Source organism: Marmota marmota, unplaced genomic scaffold (assembly GCF_001458135.2).
Source record: "Marmota marmota marmota unplaced genomic scaffold, marMar, whole genome shotgun sequence".
Lineage (NCBI taxonomy): Eukaryota > Metazoa > Chordata > Mammalia > Rodentia > Sciuridae > Marmota > Marmota marmota.
The window spans coordinates 12,797,048-12,823,089 of NW_026000249.1; the positions used below are offsets into that span (position 1 = coordinate 12,797,048).

General features: G+C 36.8%; 1 protein-coding gene across 4 annotated transcripts; it reads left to right on the plus strand.

The window, feature by feature from the left end:
• Positions 1 to 9,623: 9,623 nt before the first annotated feature.
• Positions 9,624 to 24,342, plus strand: Prdx4 (peroxiredoxin 4). Of its 4 annotated transcripts, XM_015488081.2 has the most exons (8): positions 9,624 to 9,963; positions 13,350 to 13,467; positions 16,294 to 16,410; positions 18,237 to 18,359; positions 20,186 to 20,316; positions 21,872 to 21,906; positions 23,948 to 23,994; positions 24,230 to 24,342. In XM_015488081.2, the coding sequence occupies exons 1-8, from the start codon at positions 9,720 to 9,722 to the stop codon at positions 24,231 to 24,233; spliced, it is 819 nt and encodes a 272-aa protein (XP_015343567.1). In that variant the 5' UTR covers positions 9,624 to 9,719; the 3' UTR covers positions 24,234 to 24,342. The 4 variants fall into 4 exon arrangements, with proteins under 4 accessions (XP_015343567.1, XP_015343566.1, XP_048652300.1 ...); XM_015488080.2 differs by lacking the exon at positions 23,948 to 23,994; XM_048796343.1 differs by lacking the exon at positions 21,872 to 21,906 and having other exon boundaries at positions 9,625 to 9,963.
• The last annotated feature ends 1,700 nt before the right edge of the window (positions 24,343 to 26,042 follow it).

Below are 26,042 nucleotides of genomic sequence, written 5' to 3' on the forward strand. Positions count from 1 at the left end.
TTAAAAAAAAAAAAACAAATGTCCACCAGCTGATGAATTCACATATAAGATGTGGAATATCTTTATAAACTATTATTCACCCATAAAATATACTGAAGTATTGACATGTGCTACAATATGGATGAATCTTGAAACATTGTGCTGCATGAAAGAAGCCATTCTCAAAACACCATATATTGTATGATTCCATTTATAGGAAATATCTAGAATAGACGGATCCATATAATCAGTACATTACTAGTTGTCAGATGACAGGAAGTAGGAGGAACAGAGTGACTGCTAAGAGGTAGGGGCTATCATTTGGGGATGACAGAGATGTTCTCAAATGAGTTAGTGGTAATCACCAAACAATAGTGAAAATACTAAAAACCACTGAACTATACACTTTAAAATAGTAGTTTATGTATATTAATTATAATTCAAAAGTACAATAATAAATGTATACGAAACTCATGATTTGTGTGAGTAATTAATCAGGAACAGCTGAGCTAGGAGGTTCTGGCTTAGGGCTTCTCATGGGGCAGCAGTCAAGATGTCAGCTGTAGCAGTCATCAGAATCAATAGGAGCTGAGACATCTGCTTACAAAGTCGTACAGTCACAAATCTGGCAAAGTGAAGCTGGTAGTTCATAGGAGGCCTCAGTAGCCACATGAGCCTCTCCAAAAGAGGCTGGAGTGTCTTTATGACTTTGTAGATGACTTCTAGAATAAGAGAGGGACAAATCTTGCTTCCTCACTACCTCAAGCAATTATCAAAAACTTCAGAAAGCTAGACTATTTGAGAGTCCATGGCAGGAAATCATAACACATGGTAACTTTCTAGGTAGACAGAACCTATTTCTAGCCCTTTAAATATGAAAGAAAAGAGGCTCCTTTAAAATCCCACTAGTTTAAAGACCCTGCTTGAAGGGTGGCAAAGAAGCTCATACTGGAGGTGATCCTCCAAGAACAACAAGGAGATGACTAACTCAAGAGACAGCTGAAGGCAGGTACATATGGTGGGATCTGCATGTATCTAACACCTCAGAGAAGAATAGGATAAAGAGATATTGGCTTTCTCTCCTCTTTATTGCTCCCCACCTTCCTGATTTTTACTCCTGGCTCTCTTTTTCTTCCATGTTTCTTGATTTTCTTCTGTTTTGTTGGTTCTCTCCCTTCCTTCTTTCTCTTCTTCCTCCTATTCTTAACCACTTTCCCCAAGGAATATCCATTAAGAATGCAATAGGGGACTGGGGTTGTAGCTTAGTGGTAGATTACTTGCTTTGCATGCATGAGGCACTGGGTTCAAATCTCAACATCACATAAAAATAAATAAATAAAGATACTGTGTCCATCTACAACTAAAAAAAAAATTTTTAAAAAAAGAAGAAGAATGCAATGGTCCTCTGACTCAGGTTGTGGCCCTACTGGCAAAAGGAGGCTTTCTGAGGAAAAACTGGCCTCATAGAGTCCTTTTGTATACCATTTCCCCATTTTTATTCCTCATGTATAGCTTCATGCAATACATACATATACCTGCAAATGACCTATGCCTTAACAAGGATCTCCTACTTCCCTTTAATAACCAATTTCTCATCAATATTCTTATTAGTTATTTACCAGGAATAACGTGTGTGCCAGACACTCTTAATTATGGCTGGGAATACTATTGTGAGTAAAACAGACAGGGTCCCTTCCATTATTGTGTCCATAGCACAGAAATGTATAATAATCAACTTTGATATATATTAGAAAGGAAAAAGGCCAAAAATGATCTGGCTCTCATACTGACAAAAGAAACACAAAATTCTCATCCACCCCCAGACTGAAGACAGCACATTACAAAAAGGGTAGCCCACTGGAGCAACAATGAATTTGAACATCTAAATTTTAAGCCAGGTGCTGATTTCTAGCTTAGTACCCTTTCTTAGGTTCAAGTTTCTTTTTAAATAAAGAGGATACTTCATGTTACATGGTCCCAAAATTTCACCCATATCATAGGGTTCACCTTATCCCTACCAGTATCAAGATCTCCATCTTATTGTTTTTGAACATCTGAGATAATCATCTCCCTTCCTTAAACTACACATCTCTGCTCGGGATATTTCTTTACCTAGTTACACCCACCTCATCTTCAGGGACTCAAACATCAACTTCCTCAGAAAAACCTACCCTAACCACTAAGTCACCCACCCTTATGCTACCCCAGACTAACTCTTGTGTTCTATTTCATAGGTCCTCAGCAGCCTATAAGTTCCCTTTGTTGTACTTAGTTTATATTTAAACATTTATTTGACTACTAACTTCACATCCATGAGTGTCACTACAATTTTAGCTTGATAATTGTTGTGATGTGTTTGTTTTATTATTGTTGGTTCCCAATGACTGTATGGCACATAGCAAATGCTTAAGAAGTAGTCCCAAAAGTAATTAATCTAGGATCCTTTTTAGCAATTATATCTCTAAGAATATGGCCAGGATATACTATGAAGGGATGGTGTCTCGATCCAAGAATAAATGAGGTGATGACAATGTTAGGCAATAGGTCAGGTGTGTGAGGAAGACATGTGGGAATGGATGGGCCTCTCAGGACCCCTGGTATCACATCCCCTCTTTGCCAGTATAAATATGAATACCTACCTTATGGCTATACCCTTCACTGTATGTATGTGTATATATATATACATATATATGTTGTAGATTAACATAATACATTTATTTTGTTGATATGTGGTATCGAGGATTGAACCTAGTGCTTTATACATACAAGGCGAGCACTCTCACACTGAGCTACAACCCCAGCCCTATACCCTTCACTTTAAAAAAAAATATGATTTTTTGCAAGATTTAAGTTTTTTATAGATTTTTTTAAAAGATTATTGTAAAACAAAAAAACATGTCCCTGGCTTATGAGACATGCTTGAAAGAGCCTTCTGGTCACTGGGCTCTCACTAACTCTAAGAAATGTAAATTGAGGTGAAAATCATGTTTGAAATTTCCCTTTCTCCTGTCCTCTGCCACTACCAAATCCCACTTACATATATAAATAATAAAGCAGCAAAACTCGTCCACATTGGTCTCTGAGTAACCTTCAATGTTCAAACAGTCTAGGACAACCATTCATTATTCTCTGCTTTATGGGCTTTTGCTGATCATACTACACTATCCTTACTCTTTTAAACTCCTATTTTTTAAACTGACTCTGATATTGTTTAATATGAATAAGAATAATAATGTTTTTACCAGAAACTTTATGAAGGCTTTACTTTTTATCTAAAACAGTAATGAATATTCATTAAACTCACAGTTTTTGTGTGTCACAAATTCAGGAGTGGCTGAGCTGGGGATTCTGGCCCACAGTCTCTCATGAAGCTGGCTGCAGTCAAGATGCCAACCAAGGCTAGAGTCATCAGAATCAACTGGATGAGAGGAAGCCTCAGTTTCATCCCAATGGGCCTCTCAAGGGGCTATTTAAATGTCCTCACAATCTGGTGGATGACTTCTTCTAGAATGAGAGAAGGACAACTGTTGCTTCCCCATTACCTCGAAAAAAAAAAAAAAAAAAGAAAGCTTCTTAAAGGCTGATATATCCTGTAAGTTAAGGATTATAGGAACTAATGCCTGGTTCACACAAGAAAAACCTGAAGGCTGTGGCTAAGCTGCTCCTAGCAGAAGGGACAATAAAATAACATAAATTGAAGTATCAGAAAATGCAGAAAAATCTGTTTCCAGGGAACTAATATGAACCTTATAAAGAAAGTGACCCAAGATGGTCTTAAAAGGAAAAATAACTAAGTTTGCCACCCAGAGGGGTAAAAAGACTCCAACACAGGGGAAGGCCACAAAAGGCCTCGGGACTAAGGAAGAGTCTAAGTGGACAGTCAGAGGAAAGATGTTGGATGTGGCCAGAGCCTGAACTCTGAAGTCTCTAAAGGAGGCTGCAAATGTTCCCATAACAGTTTCAGATGAGGATTTCCTCCATAATATCAAGCCCAGGACCATATTGCAACTTTGCCACCCATACAAGGGTATGCCTTTCTCCCACAATGTCTGTGCTATCTGGGCCCCCATTAGAGGTCAGAAACAGTAGGTAAGCAAGTCAAGTTTACACATTGACACTTATGTGACTTGACTAACATTTGTGAGCACCTCTAGAATTTTAGCTATACAATAGCAGGAATGTGCCTATTTTTGTTACTACTGCTTCCAACGGCAGTGTCTAACACATAGTAGGTGTTCAAAAGAGTATTCCTGATCCCTCACACTATACACAAAAAGTACTCCAAATATAGTCAAACACCTAAATATAAAAACTATAACTATAAAATTCCTAAAAAGGAAACAAAGAGGGGCCAAGGACATAGCTCAGCTGGTAAAGTGCTTGCCTCACATGCACTGAGCCCAGGGTTCAAATCCCCAGCACCACCACCAAAAAAAAGCACTAAAAAGTAAACACAGGTGTTTATTATCTTGTATTAAGCAATGACAACATATAAATGGACAATAAACACATAAAAAGATGCTTAAATATGGCACCAAAAGAACAAGCAACAAAAAATAGATGAATAAGGCTTCCTCAAAACTGAACTCTTACATCAAAGGACATTGTCAAGAAAGTGAAAAGATAACCTACAGAATTAAAGAAAATATTTGTAAATCATACATTTGACAAGGATTTAGTATCCAGAATATGTAAAAATTCTTATAGGCTAGGGGTAGAGCTCAGTGGTAGAGTGCTTCCCTAGCATGCAGGAAGCACTAGGTTGGATCCCCAGCACTGAAAAAAAAAAAGAATAATTTTTTACAACTCAACAACAGAAAGAAAAACAACCCAATTATTAAATGGACAAAAGAATTGGGTAGACAGTCCTCCAAAGATAACATACAAATGGACAATAAACACATAAAAAGATGCTCAACATCATTAATCATTTAGGAAATGCAAGTCAAAATTACAATGAGATACAACCTTACACCCATGCAGATGACTTCAACCAAAAAAAAAAAATGAACAATGACAAGCACTGAAGAGGATAAGGAGATATATATATATATATATACATACACACACACACACATACATATACATATATATATACACACACACACACATACACACACATACAGTACTGGTGTGAATGAGAAAATGGTGCAACTGCTGTGGAAAACACTTTGGGAGAACCTCAAAAAGTTAACCATATGGCCTAGAAATTCCAGTGTAGGTATATACCCAACAGAACAGAAAACATGTATTCACATACTTACACATCAATGTTCATAGCATCATCATTATTCATAAAAAATCTAATAGTATAAATAACTCAAATATATATCAATTTATGAATGAATAAAAATTGGTATATCCAACAATGGAATATCATTCAGTCATAAAAATGAGTGGAGGACTAATACAGGCTATAAAAATGAACCTTGAAAACATTAAGCTTAAGTGAAAGAAGCCACACACAAAAGGACAAATATCGTATTAACCTCCTTACATGAGGTACATAGAGCAGTCAAATTCAGAGACGGAAAGTAGAATGTTGTTTTCGAGGGCCAGAAGGGAGGAATAATTAGGAATTTTTGTTTGACAGATACAGTTGTAGTTTGGGAAGATGAAAATTTTCTAGAGGATGGATGGTGGTGAAAAATGCATAATAGTGCAAATGTACTTAATGCCACTGATCTGAACATTTAAAAATGGTTAAAGTGGCAATACCTATATCTATATATCTATTATCTATATCTATATCCATATCCTTTATAAAAGGAATAAGTCCCAATACATGACACAACTTAGGCAAACATCGAAAGCATTATGCTTAAGTAAAAGAAACCAGACACAAAAGGCTATATTGTATGACTCTATATGAAATGTCCAGGTAAAGCAATTAGAAAAAGAGAGGAGTTTAGTTGTTGCCAAGAGATGAGGGAAGGAGAGAATTGGGATTGAGTAATAAGCAAGTAGATTTTTCTTGGCAGGGGCGGGGGGCAAAAGATATGTTCTACAATCAGATTCTAGTGATATACAAAGAACACTGTGATTATACTAATAACCACTTAATTTTCCTCTAAAGAGGAAAAACCTGTTTTGTTAATTTTATCTCAATAAAAATTTGGACAAAAAGTCTTCCTCCAGAAAGAGTGACCTAAGCATAAGTTATGACCTAGTCTCAGAAGTCAAAAAACATTACTTCTGCCATATTCATTAGAAGTGAATCTCTAAATCTGGCCTGCATTCAAAGTTAGGCTTTTACATTTATCCTATCATTTCAGTTTCACAACATGGGGGGAAAGTATTAATGCCTTCCCTCTGCGGATAAAGAAACTGAGGTTCAGGGAGGTTAAATACATTTCACAAGGCCAACAAGTGATAGAACTCAGATTTGAACCTAGAAATGCTGACCTCACAACCTATGCTCATAACTGCCATCAGTGATGGTTCTTAACCAGATATGCCCATTTGTGAAACCAAAGATGCTTGAGGGCCCCCCAAGTATCTGTTAAATTACATTTCTGGGGCTATAAGTTCCAGCATTTGACTATTTTTAAACTCCTCAGGTGTGTCTGAGGTATACCCTGGGTTTACAGCCACCCCTGTGTCTAAAGGGTTTGTATTATTATTATTATGGGTAACTGACTCCAGCTAGATGGTAAGTGCCTTGAAGGCAAGGCCCCTACCTCAAGCTTCCTATAGATGTTCCTGTGACAGCACAATGCCTGCACAAATTTTATTGGATGAAAGGGTTCAGAGCAACTGCCACTCAGAATGTTGGCTTCCAAGGGGTTCCAATGGGACATGGAGTAGGTACCAGGGAGCTGGCCAACCTGGTCACTCTCCCCAGTGGGCAGAGGGTTCACTGGGGCCCACTTGGTGGGTAGTTCCTGCTACCAATTGGGGCATCTCAGCTGAGCCCAGGGCAAAGAGGTATAGGGAGATAACGTTCTCCCCAAGTGTTCCAAGGAATTCCCAGGTGCAAACTCAGGGCCTAGAATTCACTAAGGCTTTCGACTGTCCAACAGTCACCATGGATCACCGGGGCCGACCACGGAGCATAGGCCTGAACCGAATTGCTGGGACCCAGGTCCGAGCCCCCCGGGCACCACTTCCCTTGTATGTGGAACAGGAGGCCAGGGAAGGAGAAGAATGGGAGCGTGAGCTACCTCGTCAGAGGGCTCCTATCTGTGCACCCCCAGAAAGCGAAGAACTGCCAGAAAATGTTATGAGTAAGTACATCCTCTCCCTCCCCCAGCACCAGGGGCCCTGCCTTCATCTTTTTCATCTTTTGCTGGTGGGAAACAGGGCCTTGAAGCAGAAAACAGAGCATACCAGGGGCAGAAACTGGGCAAGGGATGAATTTGGAAAGGGCAGATTTTCCATCTGCCTCAAAGGACTGTCAATATATTTGAAAGCAAGTTGAAACTAATACAGACTGTTTGGAATATTAGAAGTTATTTGCAAAATAAGTGCTTACAATATCAAATGCTTACTCTGTACCAGTCCTTTGGGAAACAATGACCAAATCAATGTTGACTTTGGCCTCAAGGAGCTCATACTTTAATAGAAGACAAACTCTTTTGTGGGTTTCAGAAAGATGACAAGAACTCCCAGAAAGACAAATGGAGCCCTAAAGACATAAATGTTGCTGATGGCTCCCCTCCTTCTGGTATATGCTGTTTCTTTTCCCCTGTCCTCACCTTCCATCCCAGCCAACTGTTGGCTGATGGATTAAATGCTAGAAGATGTAACCAAGGAGTCCTGGGAACTTTTCTGGAACTTTTCAAGTTTTACTTTTGTTTTGCTGCTGGACACTGAACCTACTTCTTGGTGGGAATGCTCTCTACCACTGAGCTACACCCCCCAGCCCAAGTTTTAATGTTAAAAAAAAAATACACACCTGAGACAGCTTAGGTCGCGAAACTGCCTGTTTGCCCTGTAGTTTCTTTGCTTCTAGAAAAGAAGAAATGGTCTAGAGATACTGCTTTTCAGGTTAGCCCTTTTTTCCTCCAAGTTTTCCCTGGATTGAAAAGGGCTATGACTAGAGAGGACAATCATGGCACTGCTTAGTCAGATCACTGCAAAGTAAAGAAGAAGAAATATCTATTATAGGAATACAATGCAAGCCATTCAAGATCCATGATGCATGGAGTGGAACGGTGTTGCAATGGGGAGGCTTTGTGAAAGAATGAGAGGGTCTAACACAGTACTGAGGGCCTGACACTGGAGGTGGATCACCTTAAAGGTGGGAAGCCAGTCACCGGCCAAGTCTGGTAGGAAGAGAAAGGTGTAGAAGAGTAAATGTGACTAACAGCGCGGATAGTGGGAGGCCAGTCACAACAATGACTCACCAGCAAATTTTTGTGGAAAAGACGGGCCTAGAAAGTGCTGAGGGTGGGAGAATGGGAGAGTGAGATGGTGGGAGAGCGAGACGGTGGGAGAGCTGTCACAAGGTGACGCAACAAATCTGCAGAGCCTGTGCCTGCCCCCAGAGCACAGACGCAAACATTAGGTGGAGGGTGGAGCTTGCAGCGGGGAATCCTTGGTGGGTGAGGAGGGCGGGAGAGAGGCCAAGGGTGGGTAATGGGGTAATTGTCAGAAGCTGTGCTGGGAAAAGGGCTGTTCTGGGAAATTTTCCAGTCTTGATTTTAAAAAGAAAGACATTTTTGAGACAAGATTAAGTCATCAAAAACTGCCTGTCCTTATCTGCTGAAGGAGAGTAAATGGTTAGATTTATCTCCTTCAAGTTTTCCCAGGATTTAAAAGAGCTGCAGGGGAGAGTTATGACACTGTTCACACAAATCACTTCAAGGAAAACAAGAAAATGTCTATTAGATCTCAAAACTTTTTCTTCCTATCTGAAACTTTGTACTCTTTCACCTGTATGCCCTTACATCCTTCACCCACCCAAGTCTCTGGTAACCAGCATGATAAACACAAACAATAATAATGTATACTTCAAAGCAGCAGAGTATGCGGGGCTCAGTGGTGAATTCCTGTAATCCCAGCGACTCTCGGGAGGCTGACAGGAGGATCGCGAGTTCTAAGCCAGCCTCAACAACTTAGCGAGGCCCTAAACAACTCAGGAAGACCTTGTCTCTAAAATATTAAAAAGCGCTGGGGATGTGGCTCAGTACTTAAGCACCCTTGGATTCAATCCCCAGTACCTCGGAGGGGGGGACAGTAAATTTTAAATGTTTCACCACAAAACTAAAAGGTAAATGAGGGGATGAATATGTGCATTTGTGCATTTGTTTAATTCAGTCATTCCAAATTAAACCCAATTTCAATTTGTCAATTGAAATTATAAGTGACTTTTTAAAAAGTCCATTAGAAATATAAGATGCAAGCCGTTTACAGGCATGTAGCTTCGTTTCAACCTTTGAATGGACAGTGTGCAGTGGTGAGGACCTGTGGAAGAGATTGGCGTGGAAGTATGTCTAAAATAATGCTAACAGCGGGACCCTGGTAAGGCGAGTCAACCGCCGCCTAGAGGCAGCCGTAACACAATTGACAACGCTCTCCTGGGCCCGCCCCAAAGCGCGTGCACAAAGGCTAGGGGGCGAGAGGGCGGGGTCAGCGCCCACGTGGCGGGGGGGGTGCGGAGTGGGGCGGAGTGGGGCGGAGCAAGTCTCGCGAGGCCGCGCCCTAACTCGCGCGGGTGCTGTGCACGCGGTTGTAACTACCAGCGGCGGGAGAAGTGGCACTCGAGCTGAGAGACGTGATTTTTCGCTCGCTTGGTTATGGAGGTGCTGCCGCCGCGGCTTGTAGCCGCGAGGTCTCCGGCTCCTGGATGGAGCCGCAAGCTGCTTCTGCTGCCGGTGGTGCTGTTCCTGCTGCCGATCGGGGCTCTGAGGGGCTTGGAGACGGAAAGGCCCCGGACCCGCGAAAAAGAGTGCCACTTCTACGCTGGTGGACAAGTGTATCCCGGGGAGGCGTCCCGGGTATCAGTCGCAGACCACTCCCTGCACCTAACCAAAGCCAAGAGTAGGTGGTGCTTTCGAGGGTAGGAGTGGGGATGGGGAGAGCCCAAAGACACGTGTACCCTGCCTACAGATGCTACCCCGTGGTTGGGGGGGGGCGGTCTAAAGTTGGGCGGCACCCCCTGGACAATGTCAGGGCCCTGGATCCTGGATCTGCCTGTTCCTCTCCTTGAGCAGGAAGTTGGAGGGGTGTGCCAGTTGTGGAGAAAGGGATTTTTCCACCGATGAGATTTTGGAAGAGATAATGGTTACCCCAAAAGCCGCAGATGAGGGAAAGAGGGTGGCCCAAAGGGGGACTTGAGGATATTGTGCAAACTAAAACACTTCCTCAAACATCGTAAAGTGCCTGCAGCATGTCCAGTCTCTTTTCAAGTACTGTTTCAGGGGAAAAGTACATTGATAGGCTGAATAATGATTCACAGAAAGTTTAGTCAAACAGAAAAGTGGCTAAACAAAGTGTTCAGAAGGTCAAATATTTCATTTTTCTTCCTTTATCTTTTGCTGTTGTATCTTACAAAGAAGATTATTAAAAACCATCTTCCCCGAAAGCCACGTAGTCAGTTCATGGGTATTGTTCGTGTTTCTCAGAAAAGAACTGTTATAGTTTGTACTTAGGAGGGGGAAGGAGGGAAAAGAAGGTTGGAAGTAACACATTTGAGTTCATGATAAATCTCGAGGCAAATTTGTGTCCTGCCAATTTGGCTTTTGATTATTTGCATTTCTGTCCTGTGTACAAAGCTAATGGACACTTTCAGGAAGGACACGTCAGACTAAGTAGATAACTCAGAAAGCTGGGGCCTGCTGCATCTGGACATTAAGATTAGCCAAAAAGAAGTATCCTGGGGATACTGATATCTTTTACTTGCTTTTCAAGTAACCTCCTTTTCCTACGGATCATTTGACATTCTGTAGGTGTGTATTTGGTTTTTGTGGTTGCTACAGTATGTTCTTTGGCAGCATTTAGTGAAAAAAAGTAATGCTTCACAGTTGTGAATCCCGGAGATAAATGGGATGTTTTTAGGACTTAGGATGGAGTGGGAGTAATTGATAAATGAGAAAAACTGTTTTGCCTTCTTAAACATTTGTACGTCTTTCATACTGAAAGTTAAATACTTTGGGATTTTTGTTTCTAGAAAGCCAGTCTTGCACTTTTAAAATCATATTTTCAAGTCCCATTGGTGTCACTTGCCTGGGAAGACATTTTGAAATATGTCAGGCAATTAAGTGTTTACTTACAGTACATATATTGTCCATAGAAAACAAATCCAAATCCACTCTAAAGCCTCTTATGGAAGCAAAAAAAAAAAATTAGTAGTAATAGCTTTCCCTTTACCAGCAAACATTTTCAAATTATATGTATTTTTATATTTCTGGGTCCTGTGTAGAATTATCTAGAATTAGAGATAAAGGACTTTTATTCATAAAAAGGGATATATTATGGATATTTTTAAGGTCATATTTTAATATTACTTTTAGTAACAAAAACTTCATAACTTACTGTTTCCTTTCATGAACAAGGGGAAAAAGGGGGTACAACACAACATGAACCAAATTTGTTTTAAAAAATACTGGAAGGTAAGACATCAAAATGTTAACAATAGTTAGGTTGATAGGGTTATGGAGAGAGGGAATTTAAATATTTTTTGGTTTTGGTACCAGGGATTGAACCCAGGGGCACATAACAACTGAGCCATATCCCCCAGCCCTTTTTATTTTTTTATTTTGAGACGGGATCTCACTAGGTTGTTTAAAACCTTGCTAAATTGCTGAGGCTGACTTTGAATTCATCATCCTCCTGCCTTAGCCTCTCCAGCTTCTGGGATTACATGAATGCATCACCATGCCTGGTTATATATTCTTTATACTTCTCTGCATTTAACTAAAATACTTGTAAATTATATAATTTATATTCAGGATATTTTAATTGTTTTTAATAGATGCAAAGAGTTACTCTGGAAATTCCATTTGTAGATTTTAGTAAAAAAGCAAAATTTCCAAAATCAATTTTCAGACAAAAAACATTTTCCCAATATGGTTTTCCTAATATTCTAAAATCATTAAGGAGTGTCACTGTGGTACATCATTAGAATTATCATAACCTCTCACTTGAGTGGTAATTTAAGTAATGTATATAAGCAAATATAGTTCTAGCTAATTCTCTCTTCTGGCCTTTACCTAATCAGATCAGGATTATTAAATAAAGTAGGCTGCTGGCTCAAGGTAAGTAATCGCATGTTATATGTTAACTTCACAGAGACATTAATCTTCAGTTTGTCTCATTTCAGAGTAACCATAAATGCTCAGTGTTATACAAAAGTCTAAGCCTTATTTCTAGAAATTTTAGTCAAACTTGGAAAATCAAATATTGACTTCATTGTATGTGTTGGTTCTCAAAGTATAAGTGCTATCCATTTGAAGGTACATTATTATCAAAGGGTGTTGGCTAGGGTTACAGTATGCTGTTACAAGAGAGTAGCACTAACCAGTTTCCATCAGGCCACTTGAAACCTGTTCAAGGGGGTCTTTTTTTCCAAAGTCCTCTAGGAAAATTATCCCGTTGTCTGGGGTTGTCCACTTCTGGCCTGATATATTTGCACATTTCTCCTCCTTGAGTGTAGCCCTGCCTGCAGCAGATCCTCCCTGTGTATCTGAGAAGCTGGACAAACTAAATTAGTACATCTGAAAGACTGCCATTATAGGAAAGAAAATCTAATGATTTGAATTTAGGAAGTTGATAACGTTGTGGGGGGAAGTTATAGTGAAATATCCAGTAAGATATAGTGCAGGGATGAAATGTAGAAAAAAAGGGTTTATTTTCATTAACCCCCCAACTAAAATTTAGCATTTCCTCCCATTATGGATGTCAGCAACAAACCACATTACCATCAGCAGTACTTGCTTGTAACCGCTGCCAATGTAATCAGATATTTTCATGCTATATTATGGTTATTACAGGAATCCTAAAACATTTACATTCATTATTTTATCATTAGATAATCATTAGATCTCTTTCAGATCTTGCAGCTTAAGATAAAATAGCACATGTATTACTATATCACCAATTTTTAAATATTTTGATAGTTGCATTTCACTGTAATTCGTTTTCTTTACAATTCTATGTATTTTATATAGTCAGTAACTCTAAGTTGTAAGAAGTCTGTAAGCTTCACCAGACTGTCAATGAAGTCCAAAGGTTTAGAAGCTCTAATTTTTAAGGATTTTTCTAAAGACATCCATTTGCTATTCTGTCAGCTTCCTGTTTTATAAAATACCATGTTTTTTTCTTTCTTTCTTTCTTTCTTTCTTTCTTTCTTTCTTTCTTTCTTTCTTTCTTTCTTTCTTTCTTTCTTTCTTTCTTTTCTTTCTTTCTTTCTTTTCTTTCTTTCTTAGTTTCCAAGCCAGCACCTTATTGGGAAGGAACAGCAGTGATAAATGGAGAATTTAAGGAGCTCAAATTAACAGATTATCGTGGAAAATACTTGGTCTTTTTCTTCTACCCACTTGATTTGTAAGTAATAACTTGTAAATAGCAACTAGTAAAAATAGTCAACCATTCATCATTCAAGAACATCAACTAAGAATTTTTTTAGCTGTTGGTTCTTTTAAAAATAAGCCAATTGAGGAATTTATTCAAAAAGATAACATCTACATTTCAGTCATAATCCATTTTCCTAAATAAATTTTACTCACATATACCTATATAGTATTTTCATAATGGAATAATTAGAGAAAAGCTGCAATATATTCATTAAGCTACACATACTATGGCAAGAAAGTGGACTGATAATATTTTAGAAGGCAGTTAGTAGCAAGATTCATGCCATAATTCTGCTTAATGGTTTTACCATTTTTATTCGTTGCTGTATCTGTTCCTTTCCTGTGATTTGAACACTTGCCTGAAAATATTAATATAATAGCTATTAATATGTTATGGTTCTTATAGGATTTTTTTCTTTAACTCTATGGTAATGTTTGTGAATGATCAGAAAATTGACTTCAAGTAAATACTCTTGTAGTTCTATCCTCATCAAGATCTTTAATTTGAAAACTACTACTCTTGAGTATTTTTCAAATCCCATGGAAGTCAAAAGAAACCAGAGAGTTATCCTAACCTCGATCGTTTTTTTAACCTGAATTTATTTTTTGGTTACAAAAAGTAAAATACTCCTCTATCTTTGCCACTGTGCCTTTTTCCATTAGGACTAATATGAATTATGTAAATGAAAATTAAACTTGGGTTGGGGGTGTAGCTCAGTGGTAGAGCACTTACCTCATAAGCACAGAGCCCCAGCACCACAAAAAAATTACTTTCAGAGAGAGTACACTTAAACTCATTTCTGCAGATTTTTTTCTAGCCAAAGTCCAGCAAATTTTTCTTTAAATTTTAAATAGTAAATATTTTAGCCTTTTGATAATCCCAGTGCTCAACTTTACCACTGTAGCTCACAAGCAACTATAAACAAAACATAAATGCAGAACTGTTGCTCTGCTGCATTGAAAAAAGCTGGATTTGGCCTGTGGACCAGTTTCCCAACCCCTACACAAAGCCAAATAGGAAGAATTCTCATAAAAATTAGTACATTATGACTAAAATGAGTTATCTTTCTAATCAATTTGTACAACTAGCTAAAAAGAATAAGGTAATTTTCCACAGAGACCAGAATTAGAAATATTAATAAATATAAAAAATGATAGACCTTCTAAATTTAAGTTGTTATAAAGCCAGAAAGCTAATATACATGTTAAATGTATAAAATATTAACCCTGAATTTTGAGATTAGTCTTATATATGCTTTGTTTCCCTAGTGTTATTTAAAACTCCATAATAAATAAAGCATACCTCATTACAGCATAATATTCACAATGGTCTTCTGGGGTAAGGAGCTAAGATAGGTTCTTCCTGTTGTTTCTGTGTAATGCCAGTCTGGATCTAGTAAGAAAAGGAAGCTTTCTGGAGCATTTGCCATGGTCTATATGGCAGGAGGAAAGTCACATGTAACCCTTCAGTCTGTACCATGGTGTTTTTTGTTTTGTTTTTGTTGTTGTTGTTGTTGTTTTGTTTGTTTGTTTGGTTTTTGTTTTTTGTTTTTTTGCTGTCTTCACTAAGAACTAAGGAAAATGTGTTTCTAGGTAGTATTTCTTGGGATGATAGGAAGGAAGGCGAAGAGGGGTTACCTTTTAGATAATATTAAAAATACATAATACTGCCCAGGTTTCCAGGGACATAATCCTAGATTAGAACTGACTTCTTTCACATGGAAGCACTGTGCCTAAACAACTGAAACATTTTAAAATCCCGTACTGGGTTCAGTTAGGAACTTGTCCTGAGTCTGTGTTTTCCAAACTTTTGGCCATGACACACAGCAATATATTTTTCATTACCACCAAATACATACATATATAGAGTAACACTCAGTCTATATACACCAGCATAGCCATGCTTGTTGTTAAAACATTGAAAGACTTCCATACTAAGTGGTAAATAGCCACTTGCCCAACCTCCTTCCCAAGTTGACCCTTCCACCTGATCTCGTTCAGAAAATTTCAAAGCTAAAGCCAGCTCCAAGTTAAGGTTGTTAAATATTTTGAATGTCACTGCTGAACACAGACATATTTATGCATTTATATAAACATGTATGTGTTTTCTAACTTACCCTTACTGTGTATGATGTATTCCCATATTTACTGTTTGATTTCACTTTTTTTAATGTTTATTGGAACTCACTAAATTAGATTAAGGAGTCCCTACCACAGTTGGAAAAATACTACCTTAGGTAATATTCTCTAATCATGCACTTCTCACCCATGACAGAATTAAGGTGTAAAATCCCTGGCTCTGCAGGACTGGGAGACAAGGTGGAAGAAGACCTGTCTCAAAGGGATCAGGGAAACTGGAGAACATTGCCTCATCTACAGAATACAGTAGATGCATCTGACTCACAGTTTGGGTTTAGGAATGTAAAAAAACAATAATGAAATGATGTAAAATTTGTATAGATACCTTGGAAGCTATAATAAATACAAATTATTATTAAATAAAAGGTAATGAAATGGGGGTGCTGCTATAAGTGAGAATGGAATATTGGTTGATCACTGAGCCATTGAGTTATAAGAAGAAAGTTTGAGATGTAATTATGAACCCTGTGATATATATTTATTAAATATTTGATGAAATGGAAAATCTTTTGGACTATTTCATCTTGAGAAGACCCATGTATGAAATTGTTCTTAAAGTGCATTTTTATTTAGTAAAGGTGTTTGTAGAAATTGTCATGTGAAAATTCAGGTATATGGTTATTTTGAGAATACTAAATTATATTTTTTTAACTTTCAGCACATTTGTGTGTCCAACTGAAATCGTCGCCTTTGGTGCTAGAATTGATGAATTTAGAGCTATAAATACTGAAGTGGTGGCATGTTCTGTTGATTCGCAGTTTACCCATTTGGCCTGGTCAGTATTTTGCATTTATATTTGTAGGAAGAGAGAATGGATTTAAATCATGGGCAGATAAATACTAACATGATATCATGCCATTTATCAGATATGGATAAATACTTATTAGGTATTATAGATATATGATAAATATTTATCAGATTTTTTCAGGAATAGATTTATCTGCATAATACAATGAGTTACTAGTTCCATGAAGTTCTTGTAAAAATGCTTAAGAATTGTATAGGACACTTCAAAATTGGGGAGAAGTTAAATGTAATAGTTATGATTTCCACAGCAAAAACTACTAGATTGTATAATTACTTTGTTTTGATCAATTGGGTAACCTTAATCTAGAGAAATAAAATCTTTAAAATATGCCACTTTTCTGTTAACAGTCCTCTGTTATGGTAGGTCAAACTCCCAATAGCTTTTTATAATTTTTAAGAAGCAATAATTTGGGACTGTGGCTCAGTGTAAGGCACTGGGTTCAATCCTCAGCACTTCATAAAAATAAAATAAAGGTATGTGTCCACCTGCAACTAAAAAATATATTTAAAAAAAGAAGCAATAATTTTTAAAAATTTTACAAAGTAATTTTTAAAATGCATTAATCATGAAAGGATGTTCTACCTAACTGCAAAGAACTGCAAATTAAAATAACAAGTGATGACATTTCTTTCGGTCTGACTGGCCAGTATTTAACAGATTGAAAAAAATTCATGCATTGTTGACAAAGATGTGCAGAAATGGCACTCACACAGTCAATTCATTTCTGGAGAGCAGTTTAGCAACATGTCTCAAATTTGAAACATGATGTGGGTTTTTAAGATCCACAATTTTGGGCTCAGAATTTTGTGTATAATAAAAATCATTCAGAATTTTTTGGTTTTAAAACTTAAAGTTACAAATTCAAACAGAAGTTTTTCTCCACTTACAATTTTACTTATATACACATTTATCACATATATGTGTATGAGTATATATGTATAACAAATTTCAATTGGTTGGAGAGCTGCAATAACTCCCCTTGAGTTATTTTAAAATGCAGATACATATTTAATATATTTTCTCAAGTATCTGCTTTCAGACAAACCTCAAATAAGTAATGCTAATATGACAAATTCTTTTAAATATTATACAGAGCTTAATATTCAAATATATACTGATTATTTCTTTTTTTTAAATAGTGCTGGGGATTGAACCCAAAGTCTTGAACATGCTAGGCAAGCACTCTACCACTGAGCCATATCCCCAGCCTGATTATTTTGTAATATCTACAGGCTTATTTGTTTCACCAGTTTAATGATTCTAAATCTTCTAGGATTAAAAGTCACGTCCACAATGAAAAAGTTATGTCATTCTATATGTCTTCCTATTAGGACACCAGCCCACAAGCCCTGTGATTTCAGGTTACAGAATATTTAAATCTGGGTATTGATGTATCTGATATTATGACTAACTTCCTTAATTCTAAGGAATCAGTTCTATGGTTATGCTTATGACAGTGCATATCCTTTGGTCTATCTGTTCGACTTATCAGACAAGTGTACAGAAATGATAGACTACAAGGACGTTTCCAGCAATGTTTATTAAAAAAATCCAGTCTAATGTCAATAGAGATGTATAAAATACATACATTAAAAATGTGTTTTATATGTCTATATTTAGTGCTTAAAGGATATGAATATATTGAGGAAAAAGGCAAGAAAACAAAGTATATTAGCCTGTTTTAGAGAGAGAATATATGTATGTGTGTACATGCATATGCAGAGAAAGAATGGTCACTGTTTTAGTTATGTCATTTGCTTAGCTCTAAGAAGTAAATGTTCTGTTTGTTGTAGGATTAATACCCCTCGAAAGCAAGGAGGACTTGGATCAATAAGATTTCCACTTCTTTCAGACTTGAACCATCAGATCTCAAAGGACTATGGTGTATATCTGGAGGACTCTGGCCACACTCTTAGGTAGCTTATATTAAGAAAAATTCAAGTACATTTATAATCCTCTGGAAATTGATGTTTTTTTTTTTTTACAAGTTAGAAGATATAAACTTTGATCAAGTAATATTATTTTTGTTCTATTTGTAGAAATGTTGTAGATACCCTTAACTATTATAGTGCATATGCTGTTAGAGATGGAAGTTTATTTAGAGATATTTGACCAACCCTTATTAATAAAAAAGACAGATTCATAGAGTTCCATGATCTTAAACAAAGTTATATAATTAGTTAATTGCAGAGCCCAGGCTTGAATCCATGTCCCCCAACTCCTTTTCCATTTCTCTTTTCCTTTTTTACAAACTGACTCTAGTAATTTGTTTTCTAAGTACAAGTATAGTTAATTAGCAAATCTGTGTCTTTAGAATGGGAAAAATTAAGGCAGTATCTTACCCAGTAGCTCTCAGTGGGTTACTTGGGCTAACAAATGCTAATAGAATTCTATGAAAAACATCAATTTTGGCCTAAAAAACAGATGTACTTTTGTTGTAATTAACTTGCTTATTTGCTTTGAAGTGTCAATTGTTTTTTAATGTTTTATGTGGAAAGGTATTTTAAATCCTGTTTTTTTTTTTTAATTTTTTTGTAGTTGTAGATAGAATGCCTTTATTTTTTAATATTTTGTAGTTGTAGATGGACACGATATATTTATTTATTTTTATGTGGTGCTGAGGATTGAACCCATTGCCTCACACATTCAAGGCAGACACTCTGCCATTGAGCTACAATCCCAGCCCCAGAATGCCTTTGTTTTATTTATTTATTTTTATGTGATGCTAAGGATCAAACCCAGTGCCTCACACATGCAAGGCAAGTGCTCTGCCACTGAGCTACAGCCTCAGCCCTTAAGTCCTGTTTTTATAACAGCTTTAAAAAGTATACAATCAAGTGGGTTTTAGTATATTCAGAGTTGTGCAACCATCACCACAATTTTAGAACATTTTCTTTTTTTTTTTAAGAACATTTTCATTACTCTGAAAAGAAGCCCTATACCCATTAGCAGTCCCTCCCTATTTCCCCCAACCTCCTTCCCTGAGCCCTAGGCAAGCACTAATCTACTTTGTCTTTTACTTCTTATTCTGAATACTTCATATAAATGGAATCCTACAATATATGCCCTTTGACTACCCTCTTTCACTTGGCATACTGTTTTCAATGTTCATAGTATGTATTGCTACAGGTGGTTTCTCTCATTTTTGTACTTGCCAAATCCTTAATGTTTTCTGCTTTCATAAAATCTATTATTAAGTTGACTCCCAAAGAGTAACTATGCTGCTAAAGACTGAGAGTTTTAACATTTAGGATTATTTGAACATTGATCAAGTAAAATGATCGAATACCGTATTAGCTGTTTTGTTTGTATCATTTCTTTTTAATTATTTATTTCTAACTATTACATTTCAAAGTCAAAAGCAAATTTTTTAAAAACATTTATTTTTTTAGTTGTAGTTGGACACAATAACTTTATTTTACTTATTTATTTTTATGTGGTGCTGAGGATTGAACCCAGGGTCTCACACATGCTAGGCGAGCACTCCACCACTGAGCCACAACCCCAGCCCTCAAAAGCAAATTTTTAAAACTATCATTTAACAGTGACAATCCCAAATTATACAGCAGATGAGGGAAAGTGTGTAGGGGTGAGCGAGAGTGTGTACCAGTAGAGTAGTGAATAGGTAGTGTATTTTGGGGTCTGTATAGCATCCTTCTATGTGGATGGTACAGGGATTCACATTAACTAATACTTAACTGAAAAGAAATGGTCTTACCCCTATCATTCTTGTCTTTCATAGAGGCCTCTTTATTATTGATGACAAAGGAATCCTGAGACAGATTACTCTGAATGACCTTCCTGTGGGTAGATCAGTGGATGAGACACTACGTTTGGTTCAAGCATTCCAGTATACTGACAAACATGGAGAAGGTACCCTTATTTTCTAAACTTTTGATTCTTTTACTGTGAGATAGCAACATAGTTAGTTTGGTTTCTTATCCTAAAAGTTATTTGGGTGGTTCCAAAGTATTCTGAGTGTTTTCAATTTATTAGGTTCTTTTAGCAAAACAAATTATTTACTGCTTTTAACAAAATATCACTAGTATATTTTGCTTAATTATACAGATGCAAAAATATTCATTATTTGTCTAGGCACAGTGACACACACCTGAAATCCCAGTGGTTTAGGAGGCTGAGGCAGGAGGATCACAAGTTCAAAGCCAACCTCAGCAACTTAGTGACACCTGTTTCAAAATTAAAAAGACTGAGGAATATATGTATATACACATGTATTTATGTATTTTTTAATAAACTCAGAAAAAGGTTTCTGCTACTGCAATTTTTCAAATTATGTTTCTATAACCTTAAAATGTGTCAAGTGTCAACATGGCAATATTTTGTAATATAGGTCTTCTTTATATTATTGGATTTAGGGGTTTTTTGTTTGGTTGGTTTTTGTTTGTATTTGTATTTGTATTTCAGTACTGGAGATTAAAACCAGGGGTTCTCTACCATTGAGCTACATACTCAACCTTTTGTTTTCTTGTTTTTTGAGGCAGGGTCTGGCTGAGTTGCTGAGGCTAACCTCCAAATTTCAGTCCTCCTTCCTCAGCCTCCCAAAGTAGCTGAGATTACAGCTGTACACCACCACATGTGACTGGATTTAACATTTTTTGGATACTGGGCATTTAACCCAGGCATTTTACCACTAAACCATATATCCCCACCCCTTTTTATTTTTTATTTCAAGGCAAGGTCTCACTAAGTTGCTGAGGGCCTCGCTAAATTGCTGAGGCTAGTCCGAATTTGCAATCCTCCCATCTCAGCCTCCCAAGTAGCTGGGATTACATGCATGTACCACACACTGGCTGGGTTTATCTATAATATACTCCTCAGAATTATTTAGTATCGTACTAGTAAGCTATCAGTTCATTCTTTTACTCCAAGTTTCACCAGTAACAAAATGGAAGGGAAGCACTGTGCCACTGAGCTGCATCCCCAGCTCCCCAGCTCTTTTTCTTATTGCCCGGGCTGTCCTCAAATGTTTGATCCTCATGCCTCAGTCTCCCAAGAAGCTGGAATTACATGTGTGCACCACCATACCCAGCAGTCAGGGTGCATTCTAAAGTCTCTTGACATAGATTACAAAGGCAGACAAATTTAGTGGAAATTTATGAAGAGTCAGAGAAATTTTTGCTATGCCCAGGCTTTTCAGTTGATCAGATTTGCAAACTTTTCAACTTTATTAGATACCTTCAGTTTAGTTTCTTATATTACAAATGTAACTAAATTGATAATCTCCATGATTAAAATTCCTTAGTGTGTTCAGGCAAGCTAACAGAAATCAAGTGTTTGATGGTCTAGAAATGTTGTTATTTATATATTCTGTAATTTCAGTTTCATACGAAAACAAATTCAGGAGTTGCTTTTAAAAACACTAAATTCTATTTTTAAACTGTCTTTTGCCCATTTTTGTTCCTTTTAGTCTGCCCCGCTGGCTGGAAACCTGGTAGTGAAACAGTAAGTCATGTTGATTTTTCTGTTAAAGGCATGGCTGGAGCCAAAAAATTGCCTTGTAATAGAACTGTTTTGGCTTCATAAATGAAGCAAGCTAAGCACAAATCACAAAGTACAGACATTCTCTGGACTATAGGAAGAGTAATTGAAACTAAAGAAAGCAGAATATGGGGTTTAATACTGTGAATTTTAAAGCTAAGTATCCAAGAAATACACTATTCCAGGGGGAAAAACAGAGACTTAGTAGAATAAATTTAGAGGGCGTGTATGAAATTCTTCCTATATTATGAGCCGAGAAACAGTTACAGGCAAGACCTTTCTGTGTATAATAAAAAGCCTTTGAGAAAATCTGATCTAATAAACAGTGAAACTAAGGATTATCTCCATGTCATTTGAAGAAGAAAAAGATTGAAACCAGTACATTCTTTCATCAGGGAGACTACATAATTTGTAGATACATATTCAAAATACATTTAGAAACTTGCTTGAAACTTTGCTTAAGTAACAACCAAAAATCTTTGAATTTTTATCTTCTAAAAATCAAGTGTTTTATACAAACTGTAGTTAGGAAATTTAAAAATACTAGTGCATTAGAGGAAGAAATCATTATTTTAGAATAGGAAAATATAAATTTCTAAGACTTAATTCCTTGGCAATCCAAAAAGAAAGGTACCATTATCCATAAACATTCAGAAGGAGTAATTTACTCTTTAACCTCAGGTGTACCCTTTTCTGTTCCTTGAACATGCTAAGCTAATTCCTGCCTCAGGGCCTTTGCCCTTGCTGTTCCTTCTGTATTGCTTTCTGTATTACTGGCTCCCTCTCTTCACTCACATTTCAGTTCAAATATCATCTTGAAATTCTTTCCTCACCACTATCTCCACCCCATGTTTTTAAGCATTTGCCACAATCTAAAATTAGAATTAGACTATAACTCCAAGGGTTCACTAATAAGTACTATCTAGCTATAGTAATAGTTTGAATAGTTATCATATAGCAGGTGTTCAGTATATGTGTGTTGAAAGAATGACCAAAACCCATAAATATATATAATTATTATTTGTCAATTAAGAATAAAAACAAAGTGTGATAATACATATGTATTTTTCTGAAGGAAGAATTCATAGTTTGATTCTCAAAGGGGCTTGTGACCCCTAAAAGTTATCAAGTAGATAGTGTGTTTTCTGAAATGTATAATACTCATCCTGTAATGCCTTTCATAGTTAATTTGTACTTCTTGGCAGTTCTCACTAATCTCTCAGGAATTGGATACTTAGCACATGCCTGTGCTTGGTAGTGATATAATTTATCATTCACAGTTGGTTTTGATATAACTTCAGAGGGAAATATCCCCTACCTTGAATTACTTATCCAACAAATGCTTTGTAAGCTAGTTTTTAAGATAGCAGTTTCTGATTCATATTTCTATCTGTAAGCTTCCATAATCTATAAATATAAACTAACTTGTGACTTAATTTATAAAGAACCTAGTACTTAATGTACCTTTAGTGCATAACTTCAAATCCCCTTTAAGATCCATCAGATCTATGTAGAGATGACTCAGTTGGTATTGTAATATTAACTTTGATCTCAAAGGCAAAACTGTTTTCCAAATCTATTAGAAACTGATTCCAAATCTGTTAATTATAGTGATTACCATAGGTTATTTTTATATGCAAAGGTAGATGTACTTTAACCAACAAGTAACATAGTTAATGTGAGATCAAATTATATTGGAAAAAATAAAGTATATAAGTTCTTATGGCTATCATGCTCTTGGAAGGAGCATTTTTCTTTCAGAGTACTCATTCACTAAAATAGTTATTGAAGGTAATAATTGATATTGTTTTGAATCTTTGTTAACTTTGTAGCTTGAGATTAAAAAGTTGCATTGTGGAGCTCCCAAAAATTCTCTTGATAAACCCATAATGAACACACTACCCCCTTTTCAAGTTATCGTAGCATATCATCATTTAATCAGCAAACAGTTTTAAAAATACATTAACATCTGTAGCCATGCTCTCAATGTGTTTGATTTAACTAGATCAAACCTGAAGATGCTATGAAAGCCTGGTGGCCAAGAGAAGAGCTGTAAGTAAATTTTGGGGTGCTTGAGTACAGATGTTAATTTATTTTAAAAAATAAATGTTTTACTTTTTGGGATAGCTGAGATTAGTAGGTAGGACATATCTAGTTTTTCTTAAGTATATATGATACAATTTGGTATACAAATGTAATTTTTTATCTTCAGTCAAGAGATAGGAAACTAATGCCAGACTATGACTTTTAAAAGGAATAATTTGCTTTTTTTGTTTTGTCTTAACAGATAATCCCAGATCCAACTGGAAAACTGAAGTATTTTGATAAACTAAATTGAAAACTACTTCATCAAGTTTTAATGCTTGAAAGTTCTCAATAAAGGTCACTGTTTTATTATCATTGTGTTATAGTAGTAATTTCTTGGAGAATATAAAAGTCCTAAGCAGTTATTTTCTATCTTTCCAAAGTAAGAATTGTGAGGATCTACGGTTGTGGCTCAGTGGTAGAGTACTTGCCTGGCATCTGTGAAGGCCCTAGGTTCAATCCTCAGCACTGCATATAAATAAATAAAGATCCAAAGTAAGAATTGTGAGATTGAATCAAATAGTAACAGCAATAATAACTAACATTTATGAAATATATTCCACATGCTGGGTATGATGTTAAGCAGGTTAGATGCATTTTCATTTAATACCCACAATTCTTTGAGTAGTTGTACAGATGAGGGAACTGAAACTCAGATAAATTACCCAAGGTCACATAGCTGGCTATCAAAAACAGACATCAAACCCAGACAGGCTGATTCTAGTTTCTGAACTCTTAGTACCCCTACCCCACTTTGGCTCACCTGTCCATACCTTTAAGGACAGCAGTGAAGAACAGGTTTCAAGTATGGTAACCTTCCCTAGCAATCTGATAGGGATGGCTGACGCCACAGCTCTCTGCACTGTAATAACATAAACCCCTCTGGCCCCATTTTTCCTAAAGTCACATTTTTAGCTTGTATCAAATTTATAAGCAGGTTATGTTTATATTTAGTTCAAAAAATGAAAGCTGAATCTCTACATATATATAGCTAGCTCTGAACAAATAGCCACATACAAAGCAGAACTCCAGTGCTACTTCATCACCCTGTTTACCACCCTGATATGGCAGCAACTTTATTGTAATTATTTATAGATGTACTCTGTAGTTTTCCTGGGAGAATTAATCTCATCCTGTCTTCATGCTAATCCCCTCTCCCTGGGGAAAGCCATCACTAGAAGTGACCACTCATGGTGGCAAAGAAGCAAAAGTAAGAGGAAGGGGCCTGAGATAAGATTTGATCTTCAGGAACATACTCCCAGTGACCTACTTAACTAGGTCCCACTCTTCTCCCAAAAGTGCCAGTAGCTGGAGAGCAACCTTCAGGAAACATTCCAGATCCAAACCATAACAGGCATCTAGAGGATAAGGGCTAGGAATTCTAAACATCCTACAATGCACAGGATAGTCCCACAATAAGCCATATGGCCCAAGATATCAATAGTGATGAGTGAGAAACCCGGCTCTGGAGACAGTTGTCAACTAGCTGAAGAAAGTAGGAAACGTATCTGTTGCCTGTGCAGCTGCTCAAAATTATGCCATGACAAATACAGGAGCTTATTCCAAAATAATAAACAACCTGAAGTTTCTGTAGAACACATTGTCTTTTCATTGTACTAGTTATATAACATCTATACTTCCTTGCTTCTCCCTCAAATTCCTAGTCTTCTATTGAATGAAATATGCAGAGGGATACACTACTAATGTTTCAAGCTTTCCAGAGATAATGGTGTTCTGCTCTTTTAGGGATTTCTTAGTCTCCAGAATCTCACACAAGGGATCATTACTCATCCTGTCTCCCAACCATCATCACCATCACCATCATCTCTGTCCAAGAGCACATCTAACATATTTTAAACCACCCATCTATCAACAGACTCCAGGTTGTATATTTTTGTTCTTGAACACATTAACTGGTATTTTATTAATGAAACTTTTGTGTCCTACCCCCCATCTGATACCTGAAAGCCATCCTAACATTATTTTGTTACCTGTGAACTTTGAAAATACTATGT

Excerpts from the sequence above, each read along its gene's own strand:
- Prdx4 (XM_015488081.2), top strand. The coding sequence starts at position 9,720 with ATGGAGGTGCTGCCGCCGCGGCTTGTAGCCGCGAGGTCTCCGGCTCCT. Across the intron at positions 9,964-13,349 it reads GCACCTAACCAAAGCCAAGA|TTTCCAAGCCAGCACCTTAT; the intron begins GTAGGTGGTGCT and ends TTTCTTTCTTAG. Across the intron at positions 13,468-16,293 it reads TTCTTCTACCCACTTGATTT|CACATTTGTGTGTCCAACTG; the intron begins GTAAGTAATAAC and ends TTTAACTTTCAG.